At 43.2% G+C, this 25,983-nt stretch overlaps 1 protein-coding gene and 1 long non-coding RNA gene across 2 annotated transcripts in view; one reads left to right on the plus strand and one right to left on the minus strand.

Moving 5' to 3' along the window:
• The window catches only part of SPON1 (spondin 1), a 245,450-nt gene that overhangs the window by 84,013 nt on the left and 135,454 nt on the right, over window positions 1–25,983 (plus strand). Inside the window, exons 4-5 of the mRNA XM_023646077.2 lie at window positions 17,069–17,142; window positions 21,983–22,105. Of these exons, the coding sequence (XP_023501845.2) occupies window positions 17,069–17,142; window positions 21,983–22,105 (197 nt within the window). The remainder of the gene's footprint in view (window positions 1–17,068; window positions 17,143–21,982; window positions 22,106–25,983) is intronic.
• LOC138925220 (uncharacterized) lies at window positions 12,198–21,993 on the minus strand. Its single transcript, XR_011441141.1, has 3 exons — window positions 21,839–21,993; window positions 16,230–16,365; window positions 12,198–13,952 (listed from the first exon to the last, which is right to left on the minus strand). It is a non-coding gene; the product is annotated as an uncharacterized lncRNA (long non-coding RNA).

Genomic DNA, 25,983 nt, shown 5'->3' on the forward strand with positions numbered 1-25,983 from the left:
TTCGTCCCCAGAAGTGAATTCCGGTTTCTGGCACTTAGGATGAAAACTGTACATTTTTAAAGCTGATTTTTTGAGCTTCAGAAACTCTTAAGCTTCAGTCTCATGGGGTCTCCTTTCCTTTTGCTTGCTTGCTCCTTGCCAGTTCCCATAGAGAATATGAAGTGGTGCAAAGAAAAACATAAAACAAAATAGTCGTGTTAAATTTTTAAAAAATCAAGACCAGAGCAAATAAAAATTAAAATATAACATCAAGACAAGAGGATGACCAAGCACAAAGATACACAGGCTCTGAGCTCCCGTGGAGTTGTAAGTGTAACAGATTCCAATTCATTAAATAAAAGGGAACTAGAGGTTATTTGATTTGAATAAATACCTGTGCCAATTAAATGAATGATTCAGAAAGTTTGATAAGGAACAGGATGTTTATATAATCTCAAAGTACCTGCCCTCAAAATACTTAATAACTTACAAAGAGAAACAGCCACTTTAGAGTGGAGAAGTCTGGCAGACACCAGGAACGGAACAAATCTAAATTTAAATCCTGTGCCACCAGATAGGATGCAACGAGAATGCAGTATCGCTTCTGTGATATTCCTACCGAAGACGCATAACCTCAATCTAATCCTAGGGAAACATCAGACAAGCTCAGACATTTTATAGAATTACTGACGTGTAATCTTCAAAAGTTTTGAGGTCATAAAAGTCAAAGCCTAAGGAACTGTTCCAGATCAAAGGAGACTAAAAAGACATAAACTTTATATGCAACACTGTGATTCCAAACGATCTTTTGGCTATAAAGGAACAATTATCAAACCTTGAATAAAGTTTGAGGGTTAGATGTATTAATGTTAATTTCCTAAATCTGATGGTTGTATTGTGGTTTCACAGAATATCCTTATTTGCGGGAAAGACAACAAAGTACTCAAGGTAATCGGATATCATGTCAACCACTTACTCTCAAATGCTTCAGGGAAAAAAGATGTTCTTCGTATTGTTCTTGGAAATTTTCTTTAGGGTTGAAATGATTTCAAATTAAACAGACAGCTCAAAGGCGAGAGAGCTGGAGTGGAAGAGAAAAGAGAGGAGCCGATTTGCATCTTCCCTTCTCTTCTTTCTTCTTTCTCCATTTTCTTCCTGGCTTCTTCCTCCAAGACTGTTGGGCTAAGATGTGCATGAGAAGATGTTGGGTTCAATTGAGAAGACAGACAAGGACTTGCTAGGCCTGAGAGGCTGGGCTGAGTCCATTTGTTTCTTGATTCCTTCACGTGGCACCACTGTTCCATACCAGCCAGCATGCCGGATGCCAAAGATACAGAGCTGAGCAGGGTGCGGCCTCTCCTAGGAACTCGCAGAGTGGTGGGAAAACAGACCGGTCAATGGGCAGCACACATGGTGTGGAAGGGGCCACCCTGGGAAGAGCACAGGGTTGAGGTGGGCAGGCACCAACCTACTGTGGGGTGGTGTGAAAGTTCCGAAGAGCAGAACTTGTGAGCTGACCAAAGGCGGTAGCGGAGGAGGGACAGAGGAAACAGCGTGTAGAGAGTGTCCCTCAACCAGAGAAAGCAAGGAATGTTGGGGACCTGGAGGTGGGTCCTGATGGTGGGGCAGGGAGGAGTGCAATGAGGCTGAGGAGGCACTCAATAAATGTGACCTTTTTTCTTTATTTTCCTTCTTTTCTGTATCCTTTCCTTTGCCGAAACTTCCCTTCTCTGAGAATTCAGCTGGGTGTTGCTCTAGTTTTTTAATGACAGTGATAATAATAGCTAGAATATGTGCCAACAACCTTATAATGAAGATACTATTCTCCCATTTTACAGAGAGGAAACTGAGGCACAACTCACCCGATGTCATAATTAGAGGAGCTGAGATTTGAACCCTAGGCAGTCTAACTCCACAGCCCAAGCTTTTGATGCCACAGTGTATGAGCAGATCTTTAATGAGGCTGAATTCTTGTGAGGATTATTTGTCTTTTATAGCGCGGGCTTGTGGGCCTCGATAGTTCTTTAACTAGAGGTGCGAATGGGGGAGATGCTTGTGAACAGCCGTCTGTCGGTGCATCTTACCCGTGCCCTGCTTTCCCACGCTGCACTGTCAGCGCTGATGTGAGTCCTGCCATGGGACCAGGTAAACCTGGAGCCTGGGCTACACCGGGTGATGCTTGTACCCTGGGTGGCTGCAGAAATTACAGCTCAGGGAGCAGCTCATAGTGGAGGAGGGCAAGGAAGGGTCCAATTAAAGAAGAAAGGCTGAGGATCAGGTCCAAAGAGTCCTCGGTGGGAAGACAGTCCCAAGGGAAGAAATGGGGCACGGAGCTGAGTCAAGATGTGCAATCTAGGATGGAAACTGAATAAGGCAAAGTTGTACAAGGCCCATTGTCTGTGATGCTGTAAGTGGCACATGGCCTCGGTGGGAAGGGACATCAATGTATCTCTCCCCATCCCCCACCCCCACTACCCCACCTGCTACGGGCCAGGCTTGTGCTAGGTGTGAGGGAGAGACGAGAGAGCAGGCTGAGGGACCGGCATGTGAATCTTCATCTGAGACCCTGAAATGCCAAGCTCTCTTTGGAACAGGGCTGCATTTCCATTCTCACTTTCACCCCTGGAACAAAGCCAGGAAGTGACAGAGTTACCGGCTTGGAGGGGGGGGGGGGGGTGGAATGTGGCAGGGGAAAATAGCAAGTTCTCTCCTGCTGCCACTGCCACGGCCATCTCTAAAACAGCTCTTTAGAGAAAAGCCTAATTATTCCATTACTCCTCAACAGACTGGAAAAGTCTCCCTTTCCACACCTCTCTGGCAATTACTACAGATTCTATTGCGTTTTTCAAGATGATTCCTGACTGAAAACGTTGCATTAGACAGTTTGCCCCTTGCAGCTGGGCTCTGGGGTCAGACAGGTCAATGTCGGAGTCCTGGCTCTACCCAACTGAGCCTAGTTTCCTCCCTATAAAATGAGGATAAGGAGCTAAGCATGGGAAATGCCCCTTCACATTTTTTAAAGTAGTGTAGGGTTTGCAAAGCACCTTCCCAAATACTCTTGCAAGGTTGCCATCATAATCTTCTTGGGAAATGAAAGCTCAGAGAGGTAACACCGTTTGAACTGGATCACACAGACCCTGAATGTAAAAGTCAAGATAGAAACCTGGTCTCTGCTTTTAAAATAGAAAGGATTTGCTGTGTTTATGCACATTTTCTTTTATGATGCTCAAAATCACTGTATAAAACTGGGGACACCTACATCTACCTACCTCTCTTTGCCCAGGAGTTTTACCTTGGTGTTTCCTCATTACATGGGAGTTGAGAGAGCCCAGTGGAGAAGCCATGAGTTGGGCATCAGCCTCGTTGGGTTCCTAATCCTGGTTTCCCGCATAAGAGTTATATAAACTTGGGCAAGATACTTGGTCCATCTGTGCCTTGGCTTTTTTCATCTGCAAAGGAGATAATAATAGTACCTACCCCGTAGGAGGGAGAATTAAACAAAATAATCTATGTCAGTGGTTCTCTACCCTGGCTGCACATTAGAATCACCTGAGCAGCTTTTTAAACTCGCCGGTGTTCTGGCCTCAGCTCTGGAAATTCCGATCTCCCTGTTCTGGATGAAATTGGTGTGTCAATACTTCTTAAAAGCTTCCCCAAATGATTCTAATGAGCAGCCAGGGCTGAGAACCCTTGAAGTATGTAACATGCTTGCTACGCAGTGCCTGCGCATAGTCAGCACTCAATAGATGTTAGTTGTTATTGCTGTAAAAGCTGCTGACATAGTCAAGGCATGTGGGCTAACACTGCTGAACTGGTACGAACACTCAGTGGACCCCAGAGGCTCTGCAGTGCTCTGTGGGTAGGTGCAGAGAGGAGCAAGAGAGAGACGCTCCTGCAGAAGGGTTTACTTAACTCTCTAGTTGGATAAAAAAAGGCATAAATACATGAGAAGTTAAATAGCAACGTGAGGTTTAAAGTAGAAGGAAGATAACGTTTTTCAAGCACCTACTTTGCGCTAGGCACTTTCCACATTGGCTTAGCTCATTAATGCTCGCAGGAGTCCCGTAAAGTAGATATTAACCCCAATTTATAGGCAGAAAACTAAGGCTCAGGGCTCTAATTCACCTACCGCACACTGAAGAAGTAGATCCAGGATCAAACCTGATCTGCCTGACGACAAAGGTCTTTCTATTATACCGTGTCTTTGTCATGCTGATTTCATGGTGATTACAAAGAATACTAATGAACCACTTGGGATTAGAAGTTAGAAGGTTTAAACCCCAGACCTCATGGATATATGTATGTATGTATGTCTCTGTCTGTTATATTTTTAATCATTCTATCCATTTATCCTTCCTTCTTCCATCCATCCATCCATCCATCCACCTAATTCTTTTATCCAACATGGCTACAGAATAAGATTTTCAGTTTAATCAAATATTTTGGTTAATAGGCCAAACTTTAGGGTAAATTTTAATTAATTTTTCATTTTCCTACATAAAGCTAAAAAAATTAACATTAAGCTAAACAATATATCACTACCAGTAAGTCACAGAGGAATAGGATAGCTGAGGTTATGCTTTAAAGCATGCTAACGGTATTAGAGTATTTAATGTAGATTAACCACTAGTCCTAAACAGTAATACAAATAGAGGAAAACAAAATTAACATGATTAAATACGTTCAGAGACTCTTTATTCTGTTAATTGCTAAAATTTGGGCAACAGTCAGATTGCAAAGAGACTTGCAGCTGCAGCTCCAAAAGAGCCGGTCGTCCCCTCAGCTGTTGCTAATTAATGCGATTTTCCTAATAACAGTTTTCTGATAGCAGAGAGACAGTAACAAATCAAAACAACTTCATTTTTATGCTGATGAGCCCTAACAACAACAATGAAAATTGCCCAACAGGATCCAAATAGAAATGTTGCTAACTGCAGGCTTACAAGGAGTATCTTTCATGCACAGCTGACCTTCAGTGCGGAAGTTTATTGCACGAATACGTGGGCTATATGGGATCGCACGGCAAGTCACATCCTCGCATCAACCAATCAACCACAGTCACACTGGGTCACAATGGGATTATGCCATAGGCCCCAGAGAGGAGCAGGAAAGTGCTCTGGACAATTGTCCATTGCTCTGGACCTAGGCCTGTGTAAGTGACCCATCTTCTCTTAATTTGTCTGACATTTTTTCCCAAAGACAGAATTCAAGCAGACCAGTTTGCACCATTCAATATGCAGAATCCCTACTGGGCAGAGTTAGCAGGAAAGCGACCCAGAAGTACCCAGCATCCCTCATGTTCAACCCATCTAAAGTTGCCCTTGCCTCTTGTATTGATCTCCAGTCCTCCTTTTTTTTCTTTCTTTTTCTCCTTTCCTTCTTCCCACTCTCCCTTCCTTCCTTCCTTTCTTCACTTTCTTAACTTATCTCTGAAAGTGTTTTCTATGAGAGAGGCTAGAAAACAGGGCAAATCGTGCCCAGATTTCATGGCTTACATGTGGTCTCATGTTGCTCCAGAATTCTGTGGGGTTCAATATGATCATGGCTCACCTCCGATGAGCTCATTAGACATAAGGATGAGCTCAGATGCTACAAGATGGGTGCAGATGTTGAAAAGAAGAAACATGGGAGAAATCTGGAGCAAGTCAAAAATGAAGGCCTGTGGGTGTCTTTTTCTTGGGAGGGCGGGGGGTGGTCAACCCAAGGGATGAGCAAAGTGGAATGCACAGTGCAATCAGCAACTGTCTTTTCCATGAAGAAAGCTCTGTCCTTGGTTTTACTTCCTCCTGGCAGACATACCATCATCCTGCTGATTCCCAACACTGTGAAGGGATTTCCAAATACAACCTGAGTGGTTCCTTTTGAGAACAATGCTTGCCATCAGCCAAACTACCTAGCTTGAACAAACCAAAGCAGAATTAACTGGCCTTTATGCAATGGGAAATGTTTCGTGACTCAGAGCAGTCACCGTTTGCTGTTCCCCCAGCACTCTGGGTGGCACTGCTAATGCAGAGGAGTTCGTGCCTCTTGCCAGATCGTGGGCATATGGTAGACCCACAACACGATGTGTTGAATAGGAAAGAGTTGAGTTACGGGTAAAGTCAGTATATGGAAACATCTCAGATTGACACACCCTCAATGCTTCCTACATGAAAGGCACCGTGCTAAGTGCTGGAAGGGCCGCAAGGGTACAAGGAGCCCCTTCCCTGAAAAAGCGCAGAGTTCAGTCGGAAGTACAAAACGTAAGCAGGCACACAATAAGTTAAATGGTAAAACAAGATATTAAAGTGCAACTAACATCAAGAGTACCCACCCAATGCCCAAATGCCAAATGAACAGTAAAGATGAACGGTGATCTAGAAATCCGGAGACGTCACTTCTGAACTTTCTGGTCAACGGGACTCTGAGGAGGCAGTGATATATGGTGACAGATGAGTGGGGTGTGCTTAGGCAGAAAGGAGGCGGAAGTGCATTGGTGGTTTATCCAGTAACAGAGGCAGAAGCCAGGAGGGGCCCTGTGATACACGTTCTGCACACAGTGAAAAGGCAGGGCTGAGTTCCGGTAGTTGGGAAGAGTCAGGAGGGGTCAGACCTGGAAGGCAGCTTGTCTCCTGGTGTTTAGGATTGTAGACGTTTAGCAAGAGTTTGGACTGTAATCTGTGAGAGAAGAACTTTTGTTTAGAGAGAACCTACTTTGTGCCGGACCCTGTGCTGGGGTGTGGCAGGGCAGGGTAGAGGTAGGAGATGGGATAATTAGGAGTCTGGTGCCGCTGCTGCCTAATAGTCTGTGAAAGGAAGTGGTAATGTGCTAGAGGTGACGATTAATCCCCTGGCAGAGTGTAGGTAGTTTGGACGGGTTGGCAAGGAGAGGAGACCCATTAGGAGGTTACTGCAGTAATTGTACAGGGAATCCTTCGTTTAGTCTTCCATGCATGTCCTTCTTGAGTCTAGAGGAGGGAGCATCTCCCAAGACAGGATCTGCTGCTGTATGAGAAGCTCCCATTTCCACCGAAGAAAGCCCTGGGTAACAGTCAGGGAGGCCCTCTGAGGAACTGAAAGGATGGCAGATGCCATGTGCTTAAGGACCTGAGAGGACCGTGCTGCCAGCCCTGACTTACAGGAACCCACGGAAAGGGGAGATGGCTGCAGCCACGGCAGAGTGGGACCAACTGCAGATAGTAATGACTTGTGTGTGAGCCAGCTGGGAGGGAGCGTGCAATGTAGCGCATTTCCTCTAACTTAGAGGCTGAGGTGATTATGTGATTACACCCACGCCCTGCACTGAGCAGCAAGGACTCTGCAAGGAACACTCGAGAAACCCAGGAGCAATACTTTGCTTCTATTTCTTGTTTTCCAGCTGAGACAGGTTCTATTTTGGATCAGAGCATAGTCAGGAGAGAAAGCAGTTGAAGCCTTGGGTGCTTAGAATAAAAATTTAACCTTCATCTTTAGGAAAAAAAAAAAAGTGTATATCTTAGTTGGAGATTTTATTAAATGGAATGACAGTAATACCATTTCACATATCTACTATCATTCATTTCAGACCTAATAGTGGTGCTTAAGCTTTTCAAGGTCAGGAACCCCTTTGAGAAGCAGATGAAAGCTATGAACTCTTAACCAGAAATATGCACTTGTGCACATCACATGGGATTTCATCATCCTGAAACCTGTCTGCAGACCCCAGATTAAGAACCCCAGGTTCAGTAAGCCTTGGCTGCATCCTCTGCTAGGTTCCAGGCATGTGATGATGAATAAGACACAGTCTGGGGCTCGAGGGGCTCACAGTCTGCTGCGGGTTTATAGATGTGAAGAAGTCGGAGGGGAAAGCAAAGGGCACTGACCAGCTGTTTAACTGCAGGAGACGTTATACAGGAGAATCAGGGTTCAACAACATTGTGGAAACAGTGAGCCTGTCAGTTGTCCCATGACTAGTAACACCCCGGGTGCCAATAAGCATATTACGAAGTGCTGAATAACGTGCTAAGGGTGATTGAAAAAAAGTAATTTTTCAGGAACATCAAAGTCCGTGTTTCTAAGAGAGTTTCTTAGAAGTTCTAAGAGAAAAAGGTTTTTTGGCCTAAAGATGTGTTGTGAGATATTGCCTTCCCCCCAGGCTCAAGGATTAGACATAGATCTCTTTGCAAGGTTAAGGAATGCCGTAGATAGTTTAAGCCAGAAGGAGGAGCCTGTTAAGGGTCAAAAGATGCTGAAAAAAAATATTGATAGTTTGGTGTAAAACAATTACAGGAAACGAGACATGGTCCTGTTCACCACCCAGAATTGCCTACCTGTCAGAGCTCCCACAACTGGGACTACATCCTGCAGCCTATTTATTTTGTCCATGTGAGTTTATTTAAGACTTTTCAACAGATGACAAATTTCCAGCCAGTGATCGAGCAGGGACCCCTAAGGGTTTCCACTGTTTCCTCGGCCTCGGCTTACAGGCATGTGACAGCCTCCTCCAGAGAAAAAAGAATATTTCCCTCGCCTGTGTTTTCCTGTCAAGCTCCCACCTGCCGCCCTCCTCCTTTTGCAGACACGTCTCTCTTCACACTGGAGTGTACTTGCAGGCCTGCTGCTTTCTTCCTAGTCACTGCGAACAGGTGCCTGTCCCCTGCACCCCAAGGAAAGTTCTAGCAATAGCAGCACAACCTCCCACCCAACAAATCCAAGCCCTCTTTTAGGTCTCATCCAGAGTGTCCTTCTCCAAGACTCTTCTGATCAAGTGTCTCTACCCTACTCCCACCTGAGTCCTCCACTGGCTTCCCAGTGCAATCTCTTGACCTGGTATACAGGGTCAGCAGAGCCCACTCCACCCTGCCTTTTGAACTGCCCTCTTCTCTGCTCCTGCAACACTTTGTTCATACCTCTTTCCATTAGTTAGTCATACTTTTGAGAGCAGTATTCATTAAAAAAGTTAACCAATAGGACCAGCCCCAGTGGCCTGGTGGTTAAGTTTGGTGCATTCTGCTTTGGTGGCTTGGGTTTGGATCCCAGGCCTGGACCTACACCACTTGTCTGTTAGTGGCCATGCTGTGGTGGTGGCTCACATAAAAGAAAACAGAGGAAGATTGGCAATAGATGTTAGCTCAGGACAAATCTTCCTCAGCAACAAAATAAAACAAAAGAGAAAACACTTGACCAATGATAGCTTTAACAGATAGAGGTTTATTTTTCTCATATAACAAGAAGGCCCGAGCTAGGTGATTGCTGGTATTGTTTCAGCAGCTAAATGACGTCAGGGCTAGAGCCTCTGATTTTTCTTGGCATTTTCCTCATGATCACAAAATGGCTGCCTTGTTTCACACATTGTGTTTGTAATCAAGGCTGAAAAAAGAGGGACCGGCCAGAGTGGATCATTAATTTCTTTCATCTGGAAAGCAAAACTTTCTCTGAAGGTCTCCCTTCCATCTTACAAACCTCCCTTTATGAGGCTGAATGTGGGTCACATGCCTCCTTCCCCAGCTGCAAGGACGGCTGGGAAAGTGGGAGCAGGACCATCATGATTGGATTACCTGATACCACCCCTCAAAAAATGTGAGCTCTGCAAGCTTGGAAGATGGCAGGAATGGATATTGGATAGACTCTACTACTTGCTATGCAGTATTTTGATTCATCAGATTACATATCTCTCTTTTATCAAGCTGTCAACTGTTTGGTGTCACACACACTGTATCTTATTTATCTTTGTATCTCCAATTCCTAACACCGCTTTGTGGCACCTACTCTGTTAAATAAAAACATGAGTAAATGAATGTCTGTCTGGCTTTAATGCCTCTCACATACAGATTAGTTCTTTTAAAACGTAATCCAATTTTATTTTTTTCTTTTTACATCTCTCTTATGATACGAAAAGCAATTCCTCGTTAATTTTCCATTGAATTTTGGAGGGATAAAATTTAAAGTGCTAGAAAAATAGTAGTGACAAGATGTATGATAAAGATTAGGTCTGTAATCGGACAATAATAAGAGAAAATGGAACCATGATAAACTTGCTATCCCCAGGGTCATTCTAAGAAGAAACAAACTGAGTGCTGAAATTAGTTTTCCTCTAATTTTTGTTAAAATCAGAACCAGGGCTTTGTAGATGATATGAATCAGGAGCATCAGAAATCCAGTGACCATACAAGGTTGGGAATGGATTGTAGTCTTGTTAAGAATCTTACTGACCTCTTAGCCAGATTCCGGTCATAACTTAAGCTGCATGTGTACATGCAGCACCGTGTGGAGGCGATGCCCCTGATTCAGGTCGAGATGTCTGCTCAGAGCAGATGGCTTTGCTTCTGAGGCCCAGGGATGGTGGACGTACCAAGGATCTCTTTTTGGTGTGCAACTCTAGCTGCTGCAAACAACCCATCCCTGCTTACAGACAGCCTCTGGGACTCCAAGTCCAGCTCCGCTGCCGTCTTTCCAAGAAGTTGTCCTGTCAGGCCTCACTCCGACCAATAATTCCCCCGACTCCACCTCCACCTCTGCCTCAACCCAGCCAGAAATGGCCTTCCACCTCTGAGTCACCGTAACACTTGTAGATGATTCTCCAGTTGGGGTTGTAACATGCTCTGTGTTCTGAGAGTCATTTGGGAACGTCTGTCTTTGAGTGTGGCAGCTTATCGTAGGCATAATGTCTTTCAAATGGCATGAACTGGCCCTCATCTAATCCTATCACACCATTTTGTTACCAGACTCACCACCAACCCTGGTGGATTATATCAACATCAACATCTTTGTTTAATATTACTAAGTTTTGCAAAACATGACCATTGGGGGAAACTGGGAAAAAAGTACAATATCTGTTATTTCTTAAAACCGTATGTGAATCTACAATTATCTCAATACAAACTCTAAAAATAAAAAAAATTCTTCCTTGCCCCTTTTGCCTTTTGTTTCTGTCACTGGCGTCTTTGATCCTCCCTGTGGTCATTGGGGTTTGTCTACAGGGCGTCCGTTAACTTACCTCCCTCTGTCTCAGTTTTCTCATTTGTAAAATAGGGATAACAGTAATGCCTATTTCATGGGGTTGTTGGGAGGATTAAATGAGTTACTATTTATGAAGCACTTAGAAGAGTGCTTAATCGTCAAATAAACAAAAAATAAATAAAATATCTTGTACTCAACTTCCTCTTTCTGCCCCAGATCCAGTAAGTTACTAAGTCCTGATCAATTTTCCTACAATGTGTCTCCTAGATTCTGTGTTTCCACTGCCCCTCTCCCAATTCAGACTTTCAGGGCTGCCGTTATTGCTTCTTGGAGATTTGCCAAGGCAAAGTTAGTCGGTCACTGCTCTTCTGACTCCCATGGCTCCTCCATTCTTGCGCTCAACATTGATTTCCTGTTTCCTTTTCTGTCTCTGTCTTTTCCCCACTGGACTAGGAGCTTCTTACTGGAAGGTACCATCCCTTATTCATCCTTGAATTTTCAGCTCCTAATAAAGTGCCTGACAGAAAACAAGTGCTCAGTCAATGTTTTATGAATGAGTGATAATTCAGCAGGAGTAATCTCCTAGCAGCTACTAGAATTGCCTCTTTGCAACAATGGTGGACGACCATGCCAGTCTCTGAATCTGTAGCTTTGTGATCCCAAGCGTGGATTGGGACCTTACTGTTGGGCAGCCATGGAGTTCTCATATGTGTTGTAGATAGAGCCTTGCAGACAAGCCTTCACTTTTCTTCTCTCATGAGCACATTATCATGGGCTGCCAGGATGCCCGGTAACTCCTGGACACAGCTCCATGTCCTGAGATCCACCTAAAGCCATATAAACGATTGGCAAGAGTCTGGTTCATGGAATGCACCCAGCCTCTGTAAATATTTGCTGATTAATGTGAGACCATGGTCAGGTTAGCACTTGGCCTCCTTGTGAAGTGAAATAAGGCGAATAGCCTCAGTTCCTAATGATATTACCATCACTATGACTAATATTTTATTCATGGGTCCTCCCATAGAGTTGTTCTTTCATTGGTAGAAGGAAGATGTTACTGGTCATACACTGGATCACCTCTATGGAAAATATCCCTGAGATCATAGGCAAATTTTGTAAAGTATTCCAAGAAATGTTCCGTAATAGGGATTTTACTGGAATTCGGAAGAAGGTTGGCAGAAAGAGTCTGGAGACCACAAGTCCGAGCTTCATTTTGGCTGTACATTTTCGCCACCTGAAACAGCCTGAGCCAAGTGGCACCCTCACTGCTCCCTCCACAAGCCAAAGAGACAGACCTGATATCAATCATAATAATAGCTCTTGTTTATTACCACTTTGATGTGCCAGGCACTATGTGAGGGCCTGGGGACTTAATGACAGCAGCAATCATGGCCACCACGTCCTGAATATTTACTTTGTGCAACGTGCATGTAGTAAGGGCATGACATGAATTATCTCTACATGGCAGTGAGCCAGCGGCTGAGGATCCCTGTGTATTTTTAAGTCATTTCATGGCCTGGCCTCTTCCAAGTCCTTCAGTTGCTGAGGTCTCCCACTCCCTTTTCCATGAGAGCAGGGATCCCAGGCCTTTCCAGCACTAGACACAAACCCACCACTTAGCAAACTCTAACTTCACTCCCACAGGCAAATTCCTCAAGGAAAAAGAACAGCAAATGAGTAAACCCTTCAGACAGAAAAGGGCCGAGCATCTAGGAGATTCAGATGGCGTTTCTGAAAAGGTTCTGCTGTAAGTCTAAAAGAAAACTTTTGAAATGATTAGTAAGTTATTTGGAACCTCAGTAGTCCAAAGTTTGAGAGCTAACGTCCTGAGAAATTTAATTTAGATTTCCCTAACACGCTCATGATAAGAGAGCATCCAGTATATCAGCCTGTAAACGCTGTGCAACAGCCCTGCCAAACTGCAACACGGAACGGGGGAAATTTGTCATTTTGAAATGTTCAGGGAATTCTTACTAACAGCTTTCTCATCTTGTAAAGCTATTATTTTTCTGAACTATAATATGATTTATAAATCTCAGCTGAGTTTTATGCTTTTGATGGGAACAGACTCAAAGTGAAATGCATTTTCTCAGAATATAAAAATTCTCTCAGGAGTTGACCAAATGAGGAACAAAAAGAAACATCTTTTGCAACCAAGTGCACCAAAGTCTTGGTCTCTGCTGGCATATCTGTAGGGCAGTGTTGGTCTCCTCAGAGTTCTTGGCTCTGCTTGACTCTCTTCGCACTCTGCACGCTTTCCCTGGGTGACATCAGCCACTTCAAAAGCTCCCACTCTTCCTTCTGCCCCAGTGACTCCACATCCATACTCCCCACTCCTCACATCTCTCTTGAGTTACAGGTCCCTTTGTCTAACGACCCACTAGACATACCGCCATCATGTCCTACAGACAGCTCAATCTCATATTCTCTCCTTTTCCCCAAACCATGTTCCTTCTCCTTGAATCCCCATACTGCAGTGACGCTAATGTCTATAGAAAGGAGTAAGATAAAGTTCCTGCTCTCAAGAAGCTTATAATCTAGCCCAGGAGACAGAGAAGTAGATAGGCACTTAAAATACAGGTTAAAAAGTACTGTGGTAGGAGCAGCCGAAGAGGTTGTGGCTCTCACAGGAAGAGCACCCAGTCAAGGAATCAACCTGAAGGAAGTAACATCTGAGTTGGGTAAGAGTTAGCTAACTGAAGTGTGTGTGTATGTGTGTGTGTGTTGAGGAGTCACGAGGAAAGACAGAAGGAGTCCCATGGACAGAGGCCCAGGGGCATGAGACGGTGAAGAAAGATATAGGATACAGCTTGGATAGAGTGCTCAGGAGGATTGGATAGAGATGAGACCAGAGCACCAGGGCTGGATCAGAACTAGCCCGTATTCCACATTTGATCTGCACTGTTTGAAATCCAGAAGGCGTGATCCGGAGCGTGGGCCAAGCATGGGCGTAGAGATGTGTGCTCAGTCTTTTCGTGGAGAGCTTCAGGTGGTCACAGCCCAGGCTCCAGGAGACCCACCAAAGTATCAGTTCTCCACAGTGTTCCCTTGAGATGCTAAAATAGATCCAAGGAAAATTCATTTGAGGTTGCATTGCATAATAATACCTACCTCACGGGACAATTATATTTTTTATAATAATCATCTTTAATCCTTACAACCACTTTGAGTGTAAGACAGATCGTGGACTTTGGAGGTAGAGAGGGCAAACTTCAAACCCTTGGGCATGTTGCTGAACCTCCCTGCCGCTCAGTCATCCTCGGCTGTAAGATAAGGGTGAAAATGGCCACAAACCCTCATCTTAAGCCCTCTAAAAACAAGAGCATTCTGGTAAGTTTGCTAAACTTGACCTAAACTGACATGAAGCTATTTATAGTTTTTATTTATTCTCTTAGTATGAATATTCTTATATTTTGCTGCAGAATATTGATGTTTTTGATTATGGGGATGATAATGGCGTATTACCACCTTAACTTTCTAATATATAAAAAACTCTGAATCCAAAAATACATCTAGCCCAAGGCTTTTGGATGCGGAATTTGAGGTCCTGTGGTGTATGTGAGGCATAAGACATAAAGATAATGTACAGAAAGGGACTTCCCAGCACAGCAACTGGCACACGGTCAGGGCTCAGGAATGACAGTTATGTAAAAGAGGTGTGGGCCACCTTAGACTTTGTACAACAAGGCGTGAAGGAATGGAAACATCTTATATGAAATACATGTTTTCTATCTCTGGTCCCCCAAAATCTTACGATCCGACTTTTGGAAAATTTGGGTGTAATTTAATTTTTCTAAACATGATCATGCTTTCAAATCACAGGCTTTGCTGTTGTTCTCATATTCACAGCAGGAGGAATTTGTTACAGATGCTAGCAAAGAAAGGTTTTTGGAGAGGAATCAGGACAGTCAAGGGCCTGGTAGAGGGGAAGAGGTGTTCAGACGAGGGGCATATGCTTCACAAAGTCTGGAACCCAGTGCGCATGACATGAAATGGTGACAGATGAAGCCAGAGGGTGTTGGGGGGAAACTTTATGAAAAGCTTTGAATACCATGGTAAGTTTGTACGCAAGAGAATTTCATTGAAACAAAATTTTATTTGCATTGGAGCTCTGTAACCACACATCAACCCATTTTTACTCTATGGCCCAAGCACTCTCTTAAAAGAGCAAATCTGATCCTCTCACTCCTCAGGACACACTCTTCAAAGATGTCTCATCCAGCTTGGAGTAAAATGCCATCTCCCTGCTGGCCCTGCCCACCCCCGGCTCCTCTCACACCACCTCCCTGGCTTATCATTCATAGGTTCTCCAACCAGCCATGACCCTCCCTACCTCAAGGAATTTACAAAGGATGCCCTCTCCCTTGCTTCTCCCTCCCACTTGCCTAGTTAGCTCCTACTCTTTCAAATCTAAGCTCAGCTGTCTTTCCCGGGGGGAGCCTTTCCCGGCTTGGTCAGGACCCCCATGTATACTTTCCCACACCATAGGGACTTCTCCATTCAGTACTTAATGGCGGTTGTGTTAAATGGTTGGCTGAGGACTTAGTTGTTTAATGCTTTCTCCCCACTCTTCTGTCGACTTTGAGAATGGGAAGTGGCCCCATCTGTCTTGTTTGTGACAGGGTCCCTGGCCAGGGTCTGGCCACTCAGCAGGCCTCCAACCACTCTGTTGAAAAGACACCAGTAAATACAACAGGAGGACAAATAGGGGAGGAGGCCACTTTGGCTGAAATGGGGACGGAGACTTTGGCTGAAGGAATAATGTGGGGCCTGGGATACTTCCCCCTAGGCCTTCTCCTTGCCCTCCACAGGGGTCCCCGAGACACTTCTTGGCAGGGACACTCTGAAAGCACTGTGGGAGGGGATGGGATGCTCCGACTAACAAAAGGCTCTGTTATTTGGCTTTAGGGTGAGGCTGAGTGTTCTCTGGGCCTGGGGAAACTTTCTGCTTGATGGGCGATGGAATGGATAGATGATCAAAGTAACTTTGTGTAGACAAGAAGCCTATTTCATTCATTTGTTTCAACATCTCATCTCTTTTGGGTGGGGACAGACTGTAAAAGATATCTTAGGCTGGCCTGAATTTTATTCTTTTTGCAAGACTGGGTATAGAGTAGACATTTCTTTGGAAAGTCAACTTGGCCTAGGCCCAGACCATGGAAAACCGCCTCTGTACTCTGCACATCCCTGCACACATGGGCCCGTTACTGGGTCTGAGATCATGTGACACAGGGCAGATCCTGTGACTCTATCACTCATTCAGTATGATCAGCTGTGATGGAGTCAAGGGATCCCTTTATCTGTTAAATAGGGCAAATCAAAGTGAAAATTACCTTTTGACTGAGCGGCATTGCTGAAGAAAATCAATAGAAATGCCCGAGATCCATTGGCACCGTCTCGATGTTAAGTGTTGTAGACTTTCCAATTACTGGAACACTGGGTTTCAGGATTCAGCCTCTGCGGGGCCAGCTGAAAGTACACAGCAGAGTGGGTTACAGGAGAAGCAGCGTGTCTGTGCAATCCTAGATTAAAGAGAAAATATGTGCTGGCCAAACGTAAGTCATTTTTCAACCTCAAAATATTCTTTCCAAATTCTAAGATCCTGTGTTTGACAAGTTTAAGAGGGAGCTATAACAGCTGAAGTTGTCTTTGTTCAAAATGTAGGAGACAGTTTCGTCTAGACTTTCAGGAGAGATATAGAATGACATTTTCAGAACAAATCAAAATATATTTTTAAATTCCTTTTTTCCCCTTCAAGACGAGGGTTTGACATACTTCTCTGATTTGAACATGGTTGATCTATAAATGGCCTCAACAGTTTGATACAAAGCTAGAGTAAAATGAACCATTGAGAAAAGTTATTGAAATTGTTGTTAGCTCACTTTCTCATCTTTATAATAATATCAGCACCACCTCCACCAACACGATAACTGGTACTTATTGAGTGGTTTCTAGGCATGTGCTGAACTCTTGACATACATTTTATTTAGTTCTCAGAGAAATTTCATGAGGTAGGTATTATTATTAACACCAATTTTCCAATGGAGAAACTGAGGCACAGAGAGTTGGGGTGACTCACCCAAAGCCACACAGCCGTAGGTGGACAAGCAAGGATCTGACATCCCTAAATCTGCCCTCCTCACCACGGCACTTGTGTCTTCTTTCCCCACAGGGCCAGCATTGTACAGAAACGCATCATTTATTTTCAAGATGAGGGCTCTCTGACCAAGAAACTTTGTGAACAAGGTAAGAACGTGTGGGTGGGAGAGGGCCAGATAACCGGAAGCTGGCTCATTCAGTCTAAGCATCCAGCCGCAGGAATTGAGGCGATTGGACTCTCTGAGTTCCTCCGCGTTCTGCTTCCCCACGCAGCTCCGATTTTTAATCTGGCTGTGTGCTGTAGATAATTGGATCCGCCTTAAGCTCTAATTACTCAGCTTGATTCCCTGGGTAGGAGATAATGTACCTTAGATTGGTGCCATCATCTTCTTATTTTTGTGAAACAGTGATTATTCTGAAGAGGTTCCTTGGAATAATTCACAGGACTTAATTAAGGAACGCACAATTGTGTACCTTTAAGAAGTCTGTAATGATTCTCTGCAATAATCACCAGCACCTGGGTGATGTGGGGGGATTTTTCTCTAGGGAAGATGGGCAGGAGATGGGGATGCCAAGGGGGCATTGACCTTGTGATTTCATCGCATTCAAGGATCTGGTCCTTGGATTTGCAAGCTCATCCATGCCCTCTCCTTGTTTGAAGGCATTTTTGCAATGGTCATGGAGATTAAGTAGATGGGGAGGTAGGAGCAGAGGCCTGGATTCAGATCCTGCCTCTGCCCTTTCTAGCCACTTGACTTAATGTAAGTAAAATAGTACCACGCCACCTTGCCACATAGGAAATGATACTTATATATCAGTGTTAGTAATTATCTACATCTGAAAGCTTGTTTATTAATCTACCGTGAAAAATTAAGACCTTAAGTGTCTGAATGTGTTTAGAAGTTGTTAGAGAACTAAATAAAAATAGAAAATGTTCTAAAATTATACAACTTAATTATCTCACTTTTATTCATTTTTGCAGAATTTTTATTGGCATTTAGAGCAATTAGCATTTTGAGAAGAAATAGACCTCTCCAATTCTAGCACATCATAGGTACTATGAAAAAGAAAAGTTGGTAACAGTCTTCTGGGAAAATAATAACAATAGCTAATATTTTTTGAGTGCTTGCTACATGCCAGGCACTATTCTAAGTCTTTCACAAGCCTTAATCATGTCATCTGCACAAACCATATATGGTAAAGATTATTATACCATCCTTATTTTATTTTTTTTTAATTTATTTACTTGTTTTTTGATGAAGATTAGCCCTGAGCTAACATCTGCTGCCAATCCTCCTCTCGTTTGCTGAGGGAGATACCCTAACATGCTTCCTCAGGTTAGATTGGCTAACACTGTGCTTATCTTCCTCTATTTTTTTATGTGTGGGATGCCTGCCACAGCATGACTTGATAAGTTGTGTGTAGGTCCGCACCCAAGATCCGAACCCGGTGAACCCTGGGCCCCCGAAGTGGAGGGGGCGAACTTAACCACTATGCCATCAGGCTGGCCCCCTATAGCATCCTCATTTTATAGATGAGAAGCCTGAGGCACAAGACGTTTCAACAGCTCACTCAGGATGATACAGCTAGTGATAGAGAGCAGGGTGTGAACCTAGAAGCCAATGCCCTTACCCTCTGCCTTTCTATCAAAGGGACTACCTCCCAATTCAGCAGCTTGCATGGTTACCTTTGGTAGACAAAGCATAGGTCTCCCTGCAGCTGAGCTAGGGCAGAAACTAGGTCCCACTTGGAGGACTGATTGGAGAGCATGGAAACAGCAAAACAGGAAAGAGTTGGGTGCCCTGCATTTGGGTCATACCTGTCACAGGGGCTAGAGAGCTGGAACCTGTGGGCCAAGGCCCTTGTCAGCTTCCAGGTGGGCATCACGACACATGGGTTTGGGGGCTTTCCTGGCTTTCCTTTCCTGTAGTTAATTGTCCGCAAGTTCACTCAGCCTTTCTCCAACCAGGGAACATCTCAACTGTTGAAGCTCTTGGTTCCTAAAGGACAATCCCATTCCTACCCCGCCTCCAGGAGACGACATTGAGGTCCCGTGGGTTAGAGTTGTGGGTGTTCTGGATCACACATTTAGAGGCCACCTTTTGGTCTACACCCACAGGTGGCCAATCACAGCCACTGTGGTATTGTTTTGTTAGGTTGATTGCCAGAGGACAGCTTATTTCCCAGATTTGAGGGTTCTTAGGAGACGCTTTGCTGTCACCTCCATGTACTGACCAGCAATTGTTAACTAAAGTGCGCTTTCCAAAGCCTTAGTCCTGATGTTGGGGGAAGTCATCTAAAATACGAATACGCTAAAATTCTGCAGATACAACGTCAATAAAATGGCATACAAATCTCTATGGGTTCTCAGTTCTGAAGCAGAGATCCTATCAAATGACTAAGGATGCATATGTATGAAAAAACTACTTCCCAATGGCAGCTTTGTGGATGAAAAAAGGCCCAGCAGGACCATCCTGGGCTGTAGGATCTTAGGTGCAGTTGCAGGTGATCCCCAGAGACAGCAGACTCCTGAGGAAATCCATCACTTAGCAAAGCAGATTACATTAAGAAAGTCTTTAGTTTACAAGCGTAGAGCAAAGGGGTTTTTCTTAAGTGTATATGCTCCTTAATTATCTTAGCTCTTTCATTAGGGTCTTTGCATTCTTTGCTTCCTTGGTGAATCAAATCACATCTATCAAGGAAGAGGAGAAAGAAACTCGTGTCTGTTATTTTTTTCCCAGTTGAAGCTCTTAATCCATAGGGGGAAAAATTAAGAACTGCACAGATAAAAAGCAGTTGGGTGTAGAAATTTGGGGAGAGGGCCGCTCAGGAGATGCTGCACTGCCTGAAGTTACCTGTATTTGCAGTCCTTGCTGTGGATAGAAGCGAGTTAACACTTGTTATCCCTGCCCTTTGGAAACCTGGCTCATTTTCAATAGGCTTTCCCTGGTAGGAACCAGTATGTCTGCTTTTAGTTTCAAACTTAGAAATTTATTTTTTAAAGGGAAGCTTATTTTCCTTTGGAATTCAAAAGGCTTATTCTCAGTGTATTCCTTTGACCTCCTGGATATATCTTTAAGTTTACTACCTGTATCTGAAAGCACTTTTCATAAGGTAAAGCTACCCATTGGCCTTATTTTGGTTCTCTGAGAGATTGTTGCTGCCTCATTTAACAGCGCCTGGTAGTTAGAATTGAGACCCCAGCATGTATCTCTTAGCTCTGAATCGCCTTTTCAAAACTAATTTAGTTTCTTTCACAACATCGCTGGTCATAATGGAAATGTAAAAAGAAAAAATGTTCAGGAGTTACTGATTTAAGCTACCTGTCCTGAAATACATTCAACAGGGCTTGTCCCTTAACTATCAAAGTGGCTCACCCAGGAACAGACCCGGGTTTCGTGCGCATAAGGCAGTGGGGAGCCGGCTCCTAAGCATAGACAATGCTCTGGCCTTTTCCAAGGGTACAAAAAGTAGCCAAACAATTATTTCTATTTTGGGTGGTTTCAGATCTCTTCTCTGGGGCTGTTTAGAAATCCTGGAGCTATGTAGGGAGGTAATTTTTTAAATGCACCATTCTTCACTTGAAAAAGCAAAAAGAGAAACACAAAAAAATTTCTCTCATTGGTGCTTATGCAGATCTGTCCAGCAGAAGGTCTTTCCTGGAGGGTTATAGTGCAGAGATTAAGAGCACGGCCTCTGGGCTCAAAGCTCTTGGTCCACCTGCACCACTCACTAACATTGTGACCTTGGGCTGGTTACCTACTCTGCCTCAGTTTATTGATCCGTAAAATGGGGTTAACCAAAGTACTTACCTCCCAGGATTGCTAGGATTAAATGAGACAATATATGGAAAGGAATCAGCACATACAAGGTCTCTATACAGTGTAGTTATTATTACAATATCCCATACATGTGTCTCCATCCTAGAAGGCAGAATTCACTTCCCTCTACCCATCACTGATTTTGCATGTTCAAACCAAATGAACTCAGCAAATTCCATAAGGAAGGCCTGTAAAATGATCTTCTTTACACTCAAAAAGATTTTTATATTGTCACTGTTCATTATATAATGTTTAAGAATAAATGTCCAACTTGGAAAAAAAAGGAGCATTTATGTTAGTACCTCTAGAGGAACAAAGAAAAAGCAGTTGAAGCAAGTTGCATCTGCAGTTATTGTTTTCATCTTGCAGGAAGCAGAACAGACTAAAAGCAACAATGCACAGTTAGGGACGGGGCTTGACAATCGGAAATACTGAATTTATTCATGTAATTTCTCTTTCCCCACTTATCAGCTATGCACAGCTAAAAATGGGGGTGGAGAGGGAATCTTGTTAAGTTTTTCCTGGCTGCTTCTATGCTCAGAAGTAAACCTGAACTTATGAACATGTTCCCAAACCCCCACCCTTCCCAGCAGTCTCTGAAAGCTTGATAAGATGTGATGTGACTATATATGCATATCTTTTTCTTTTTAAATAATTTTCAGCAGTCCTTTATGTCTCTCTACTTGTTCTCACTGTTCTCCTTCAAAGCTGCTCCTTCTGGTCCTGGCAATTTGGCCCCAGAGAATATTTCTTAGAGAAAACACACACATGCATATGCCTCTTAAAATACGGTGGAGAAATCTTGTTGTGGGTGGGGTGGGGAAACAGATTCAGGCCCAGAAAGGATAACTGAGTGAATTTTATCCCCCGTTTCCCAAGATAGCCCCAGTCCCAGATATTCTGCCTTACTGGTCCTACATATCTCCTCACATTAGTAGAGCAGAAGTTCTGGTTTTTTTATTTGCAAAATACCGTTACCATACTTAGAGGTATATAAAGTTCATTATAGCCCAAGTACTGACCTGGTTCTAGGTGTTATTAATCAATGAAAATGGCACCTCATCTTCTTTTCCCAAGCATTAAGGACAGGACGAGACCATGATGGTGCTGCCTTATCAATGACCCACGTTTGTTTCCTAACTTGGTGACTTTCCTGACTGTTTCAGATTCCACGTTTGATGGGGTGACTGATAAACCAATCTTAGACTGCTGTGCCTGTGGAACAGCCAAGTACAGACTCACATTTTACGGAAACTGGTCTGAGAAGACACACCCAAAGGATTACCCTCGTGAGTAGAGCAGCTGCCGTAAGGGTTGGGGGAAAGCGTATTGCAAAGTTCTTCCTCATCGTGGGATATACTTGCTGAAGTATGAGAGTTCTGCTCGCTCTTAGCAATTGATTCATGAAACTCACATTCCCACAAAGTGAGTTCATTGAAACAGGCAGATATAATAGTGGTATGCTTCCAGCTTCTTTGCATAGCATTGTTCTAGGCATTTTCTTATCTCTGAGTCACAAAAACATTCCTGAGGTTATGCTGCTTATCTTCAAGTCAGACATTTGGTAACTTCAGTCCTCCTGAAATAACTCTATCCATGAATTATACAATAGACCTATTTGTGCTGGAAATATCTGGCAAAGGGAGCTGGTCTTGACTACACAGACCGAGGTCAACAAATATTCAACATCCTCAACCATAGCAGGTGTTAGTAATCTATCAGCATACCCTGTTCCTACTGGTTCCAGATGCCACCTTGGAATCCTTCATGACACCATGCTTCAGATAGTCAGTCCCAATCCAGGAGAGTTGTCAGGAGACCCCAGACTTGCTGCTTGGGAGTAGATCCTTAATCAAGACCCTAGCAACTCCCTTTTATCATATAATTGTCTCAACAAACACCTTGCATGTGCCAGATACTTTGCTAAGCTCAAGAGACATAGTAGTGAACCAAGAAAGACACAGTCCACATTCTCCTGCAACTGAGAGATTAGTGGGGAGACAGACACTAATCAAATAATCACACAGAAAGATGTGAAAATTGTAGCTATGAATAGTGGACTTACCATGTGCCAAGCATTTTTACATATATGTCATTTAATCTTCAAAATGACCTGTTTTTGTGGATGAGCTCATTGGAGATCAAAGAGATGTTGTGATTTGCCCATAGTCAGATATAAGTAGTGAAGCCAAGATTCAAAAAGGGATTTTTCAGGCTCTTTGTCCTGCCTCTCATTTGGATTGTCTTTAAGAACCAGCATATCCCATTCTCTAACTGTGGGTGGCAGGAGATCCGTGTGTGGCACTGAGCATGATTTTCTGTTCATTGTCTGTTTTATTCTTGTTCATTTCACTTTAGAGTTGCCACAGCTGGGAAAGAACAGAGGGACTGGGAGAAAGAGATTAAAAAGAGGGATTTGAGTCAGTCCCAAAGGAAGGGGGAGCAAGGGGTATATGGTTGGGACTTAGAAGACCCAGTCTAGACCAGAACCTCCATGGTCCCCAAACAGCCCACCCAGAGGCGACTCCAACTTTTCTTGGCAGATCAAGAGCCCTATTGTTTAATTTTACCCACATGTAATCAAGGCTTGGGACCGTAGTTCATTCTTCTGACTCTGGGATTCAGCTTGATCTGATTCAGCTGCTGTGGGAGACCTATGTGGACAAACTTGGACTCTGCCTTGGGGGGAGAAACCACTTGGAACGAGTATGATGGAAAAATTTCCTTCAGTGCCTTCCATCCACTAATTCAGAGGAAATAAAATGTTAGGGGCCCGTTACTCATCATTTGTAATCCTAAGGAGCTTCTTGCCCTTTTCTATTCTGACACTGTTATTTCCCAGAATTAAAAAAAAAGGTACAGACCATTGTTTCTGGATCTTTGGGCCAAATCAAGTACAAATCTATACAGAATTTCTGTGGAGTTGTTGGGAGTTTCTTAATAAATATAGCAGACATGAGTTCCAGATCCCCCAGGATTGTCAGATGTCAGAGTGTGTCCTAACTTTTGGTTGCAAAAACTTGGTCACTATCTACAAAAGAGTATCTATCACATCATACTGTAATTATTTCTTCAGGAATCTTTCTTCCCCATCAGACAGAGAAGTCCTTCAGGACAAAAGCCACAACATGCGCATCCTTCATTCTTACTGCCTGGAAGTGCCTGGAAGTGCCCGGTGCCCTCCCAAGTACTGTGTCCTGATCATTGAATGCAGAGTGGCATTCACCATGACCAGGGAGCAGATTTCTAGCCCACATCTAGTCATGATGCCAACACTGAGCAGGGAGTGTAGGCCAGACCTTCCTTGGAGGTAAAGGGGTGTACTTGTATACTTGCGGGGCTGGAGCCAATTGGACGGGCACAAAGAAGGTCTAATCAGGACTTTGAAAATTTGGTGTTCATAAAAGCGAATTCTACCCATCTTAGGTAATAGATAACTTTCCTTTTGCTGCTCCAGGAGTGATTTTGTCTCGATAACCAACCCTTACCATGAAGCCTGATTAAGCCATGATGCTTCCCGACAATAGTGTAAACTGACAAATGCTGAGTCCCTGTCTCATTAATTACTCATCCAAAACACTACTTTTTCTCCAAGGATCTCAGAACAGCGATTCTCAACCTTTTTAATTTCAAGACTCCTTCTACACGCTTAAAAATCATTGAGAACTCCAAAGTAATTTTGTTTATGGGTTGTGTCCCTCAATATGTGCCATATCGAAGACTAAAACAGAAATTTTGAAATATTGCTTATTAATTAATGTCAAAAGTGACATATAATGATTTAGCAATAATAAACTCATTGCATGTTAGGACATTTTATGAAAATAACCATACTGTCCCAAACAAAGAAATTTAGTGAGAAGAGCATGATTGTTTTACAGTTTTGCCAATCTGTGTGGCTTAATAGAACACACCTGGATTCTCATATTTGCCTCTACATTCAACCAATTGTGGTATATATTTTTGGTTGAAGTATATGAAGAAAATTCTGTCTTACACAGACATGTAATCAGAAAACGGAAGAATATTTTAATAACCTTTTCAGATAATTACAAATAATCTTCTTTTATATTACACCAAAGCTCTGTAGAGTTTTGTAAATTTGTAAATGGTAGTTTCTTAAAGCATGATTACAATGTGGTATATGAAACCATCTCAATGAACTTGTACTCTGTTACATTAAAATATATTGTTTTATCTTGCACTTTGAATGGATTGTTTTTACAAATGAATGATTTTGTAACATCATACACTGGTCATTTGGAAAATATTGGTTTACTGAGTTATGCAGATGATCCAAATGTTGAGACGTTTCATGATACAATATCAGAAATCACATTCATTAATATTACTTCCAATCGCATCAGAAAAGTGTTTAAGTATTGGAAAGCTATCATGTTCATAGTAACAGATACAAATTTGCCAAAATTCTGCAATTTGCTTGAAAGGTCAAATTTTATCATTGGCGACAAATACTGTCAGTTGTTTTCCTTGAAGTGACAGGCTCACTTCATTTTTGAGAAAATGTCTGCCAAATTCTCAAGTCTGAATGGCCGTAATTTGTCTGTCATTTGTTCTTTCAAGTAAAAATGATGTTTTATGAAAATAAAAGTGTCTAGTCCAGCTTGCGCCTCAATCAATTGCTTTTATTCAAAACAATCATATTACTTCAGTATCTTACCAGAAGTGCCTCATGCATAGTAAAAAGATGTGCACTCAAAGGTACAGAGATTAATAAATAAAATTAATAATTTTTATTGTTTCATCAAGGACATTCTTAAGTGAAACTGACTCTTTTGGTTGTTGTTTGGTTGTTTACTGTGAGGAATACACTGACTGCTAATACAGTTCAAGACCCCTGCCTCGGTCCACACTGACTGCCAGCAGTTTTACTCACCAGCTTTTGCCCCATCAGTGTTAATGTCAACACATGGCAAAGACAAATTTCGTCTTAGTGTTTATTCTGAGAATAGTTTTTACCTCACAGACCCCCTTGAAAGGGCCTCAGGGTCTCCAGGGGTCTGTAGACCACACTTCAGGAATCTTTGAGATGGATAAGATAGCAACCTGAGTATCTGCCCTCAGTTCTCTTTGGGTCACTTGCTGTTGAGAATTCACCTGGGACTTCTCATGGAGGGTTGGACAGCACCTTCGTGCTTTCAGCCCT

Source organism: Equus caballus, chromosome 7 (assembly GCF_041296265.1).
Source record: "Equus caballus isolate H_3958 breed thoroughbred chromosome 7, TB-T2T, whole genome shotgun sequence".
Taxonomy (NCBI): domain Eukaryota; kingdom Metazoa; phylum Chordata; class Mammalia; order Perissodactyla; family Equidae; genus Equus; species Equus caballus.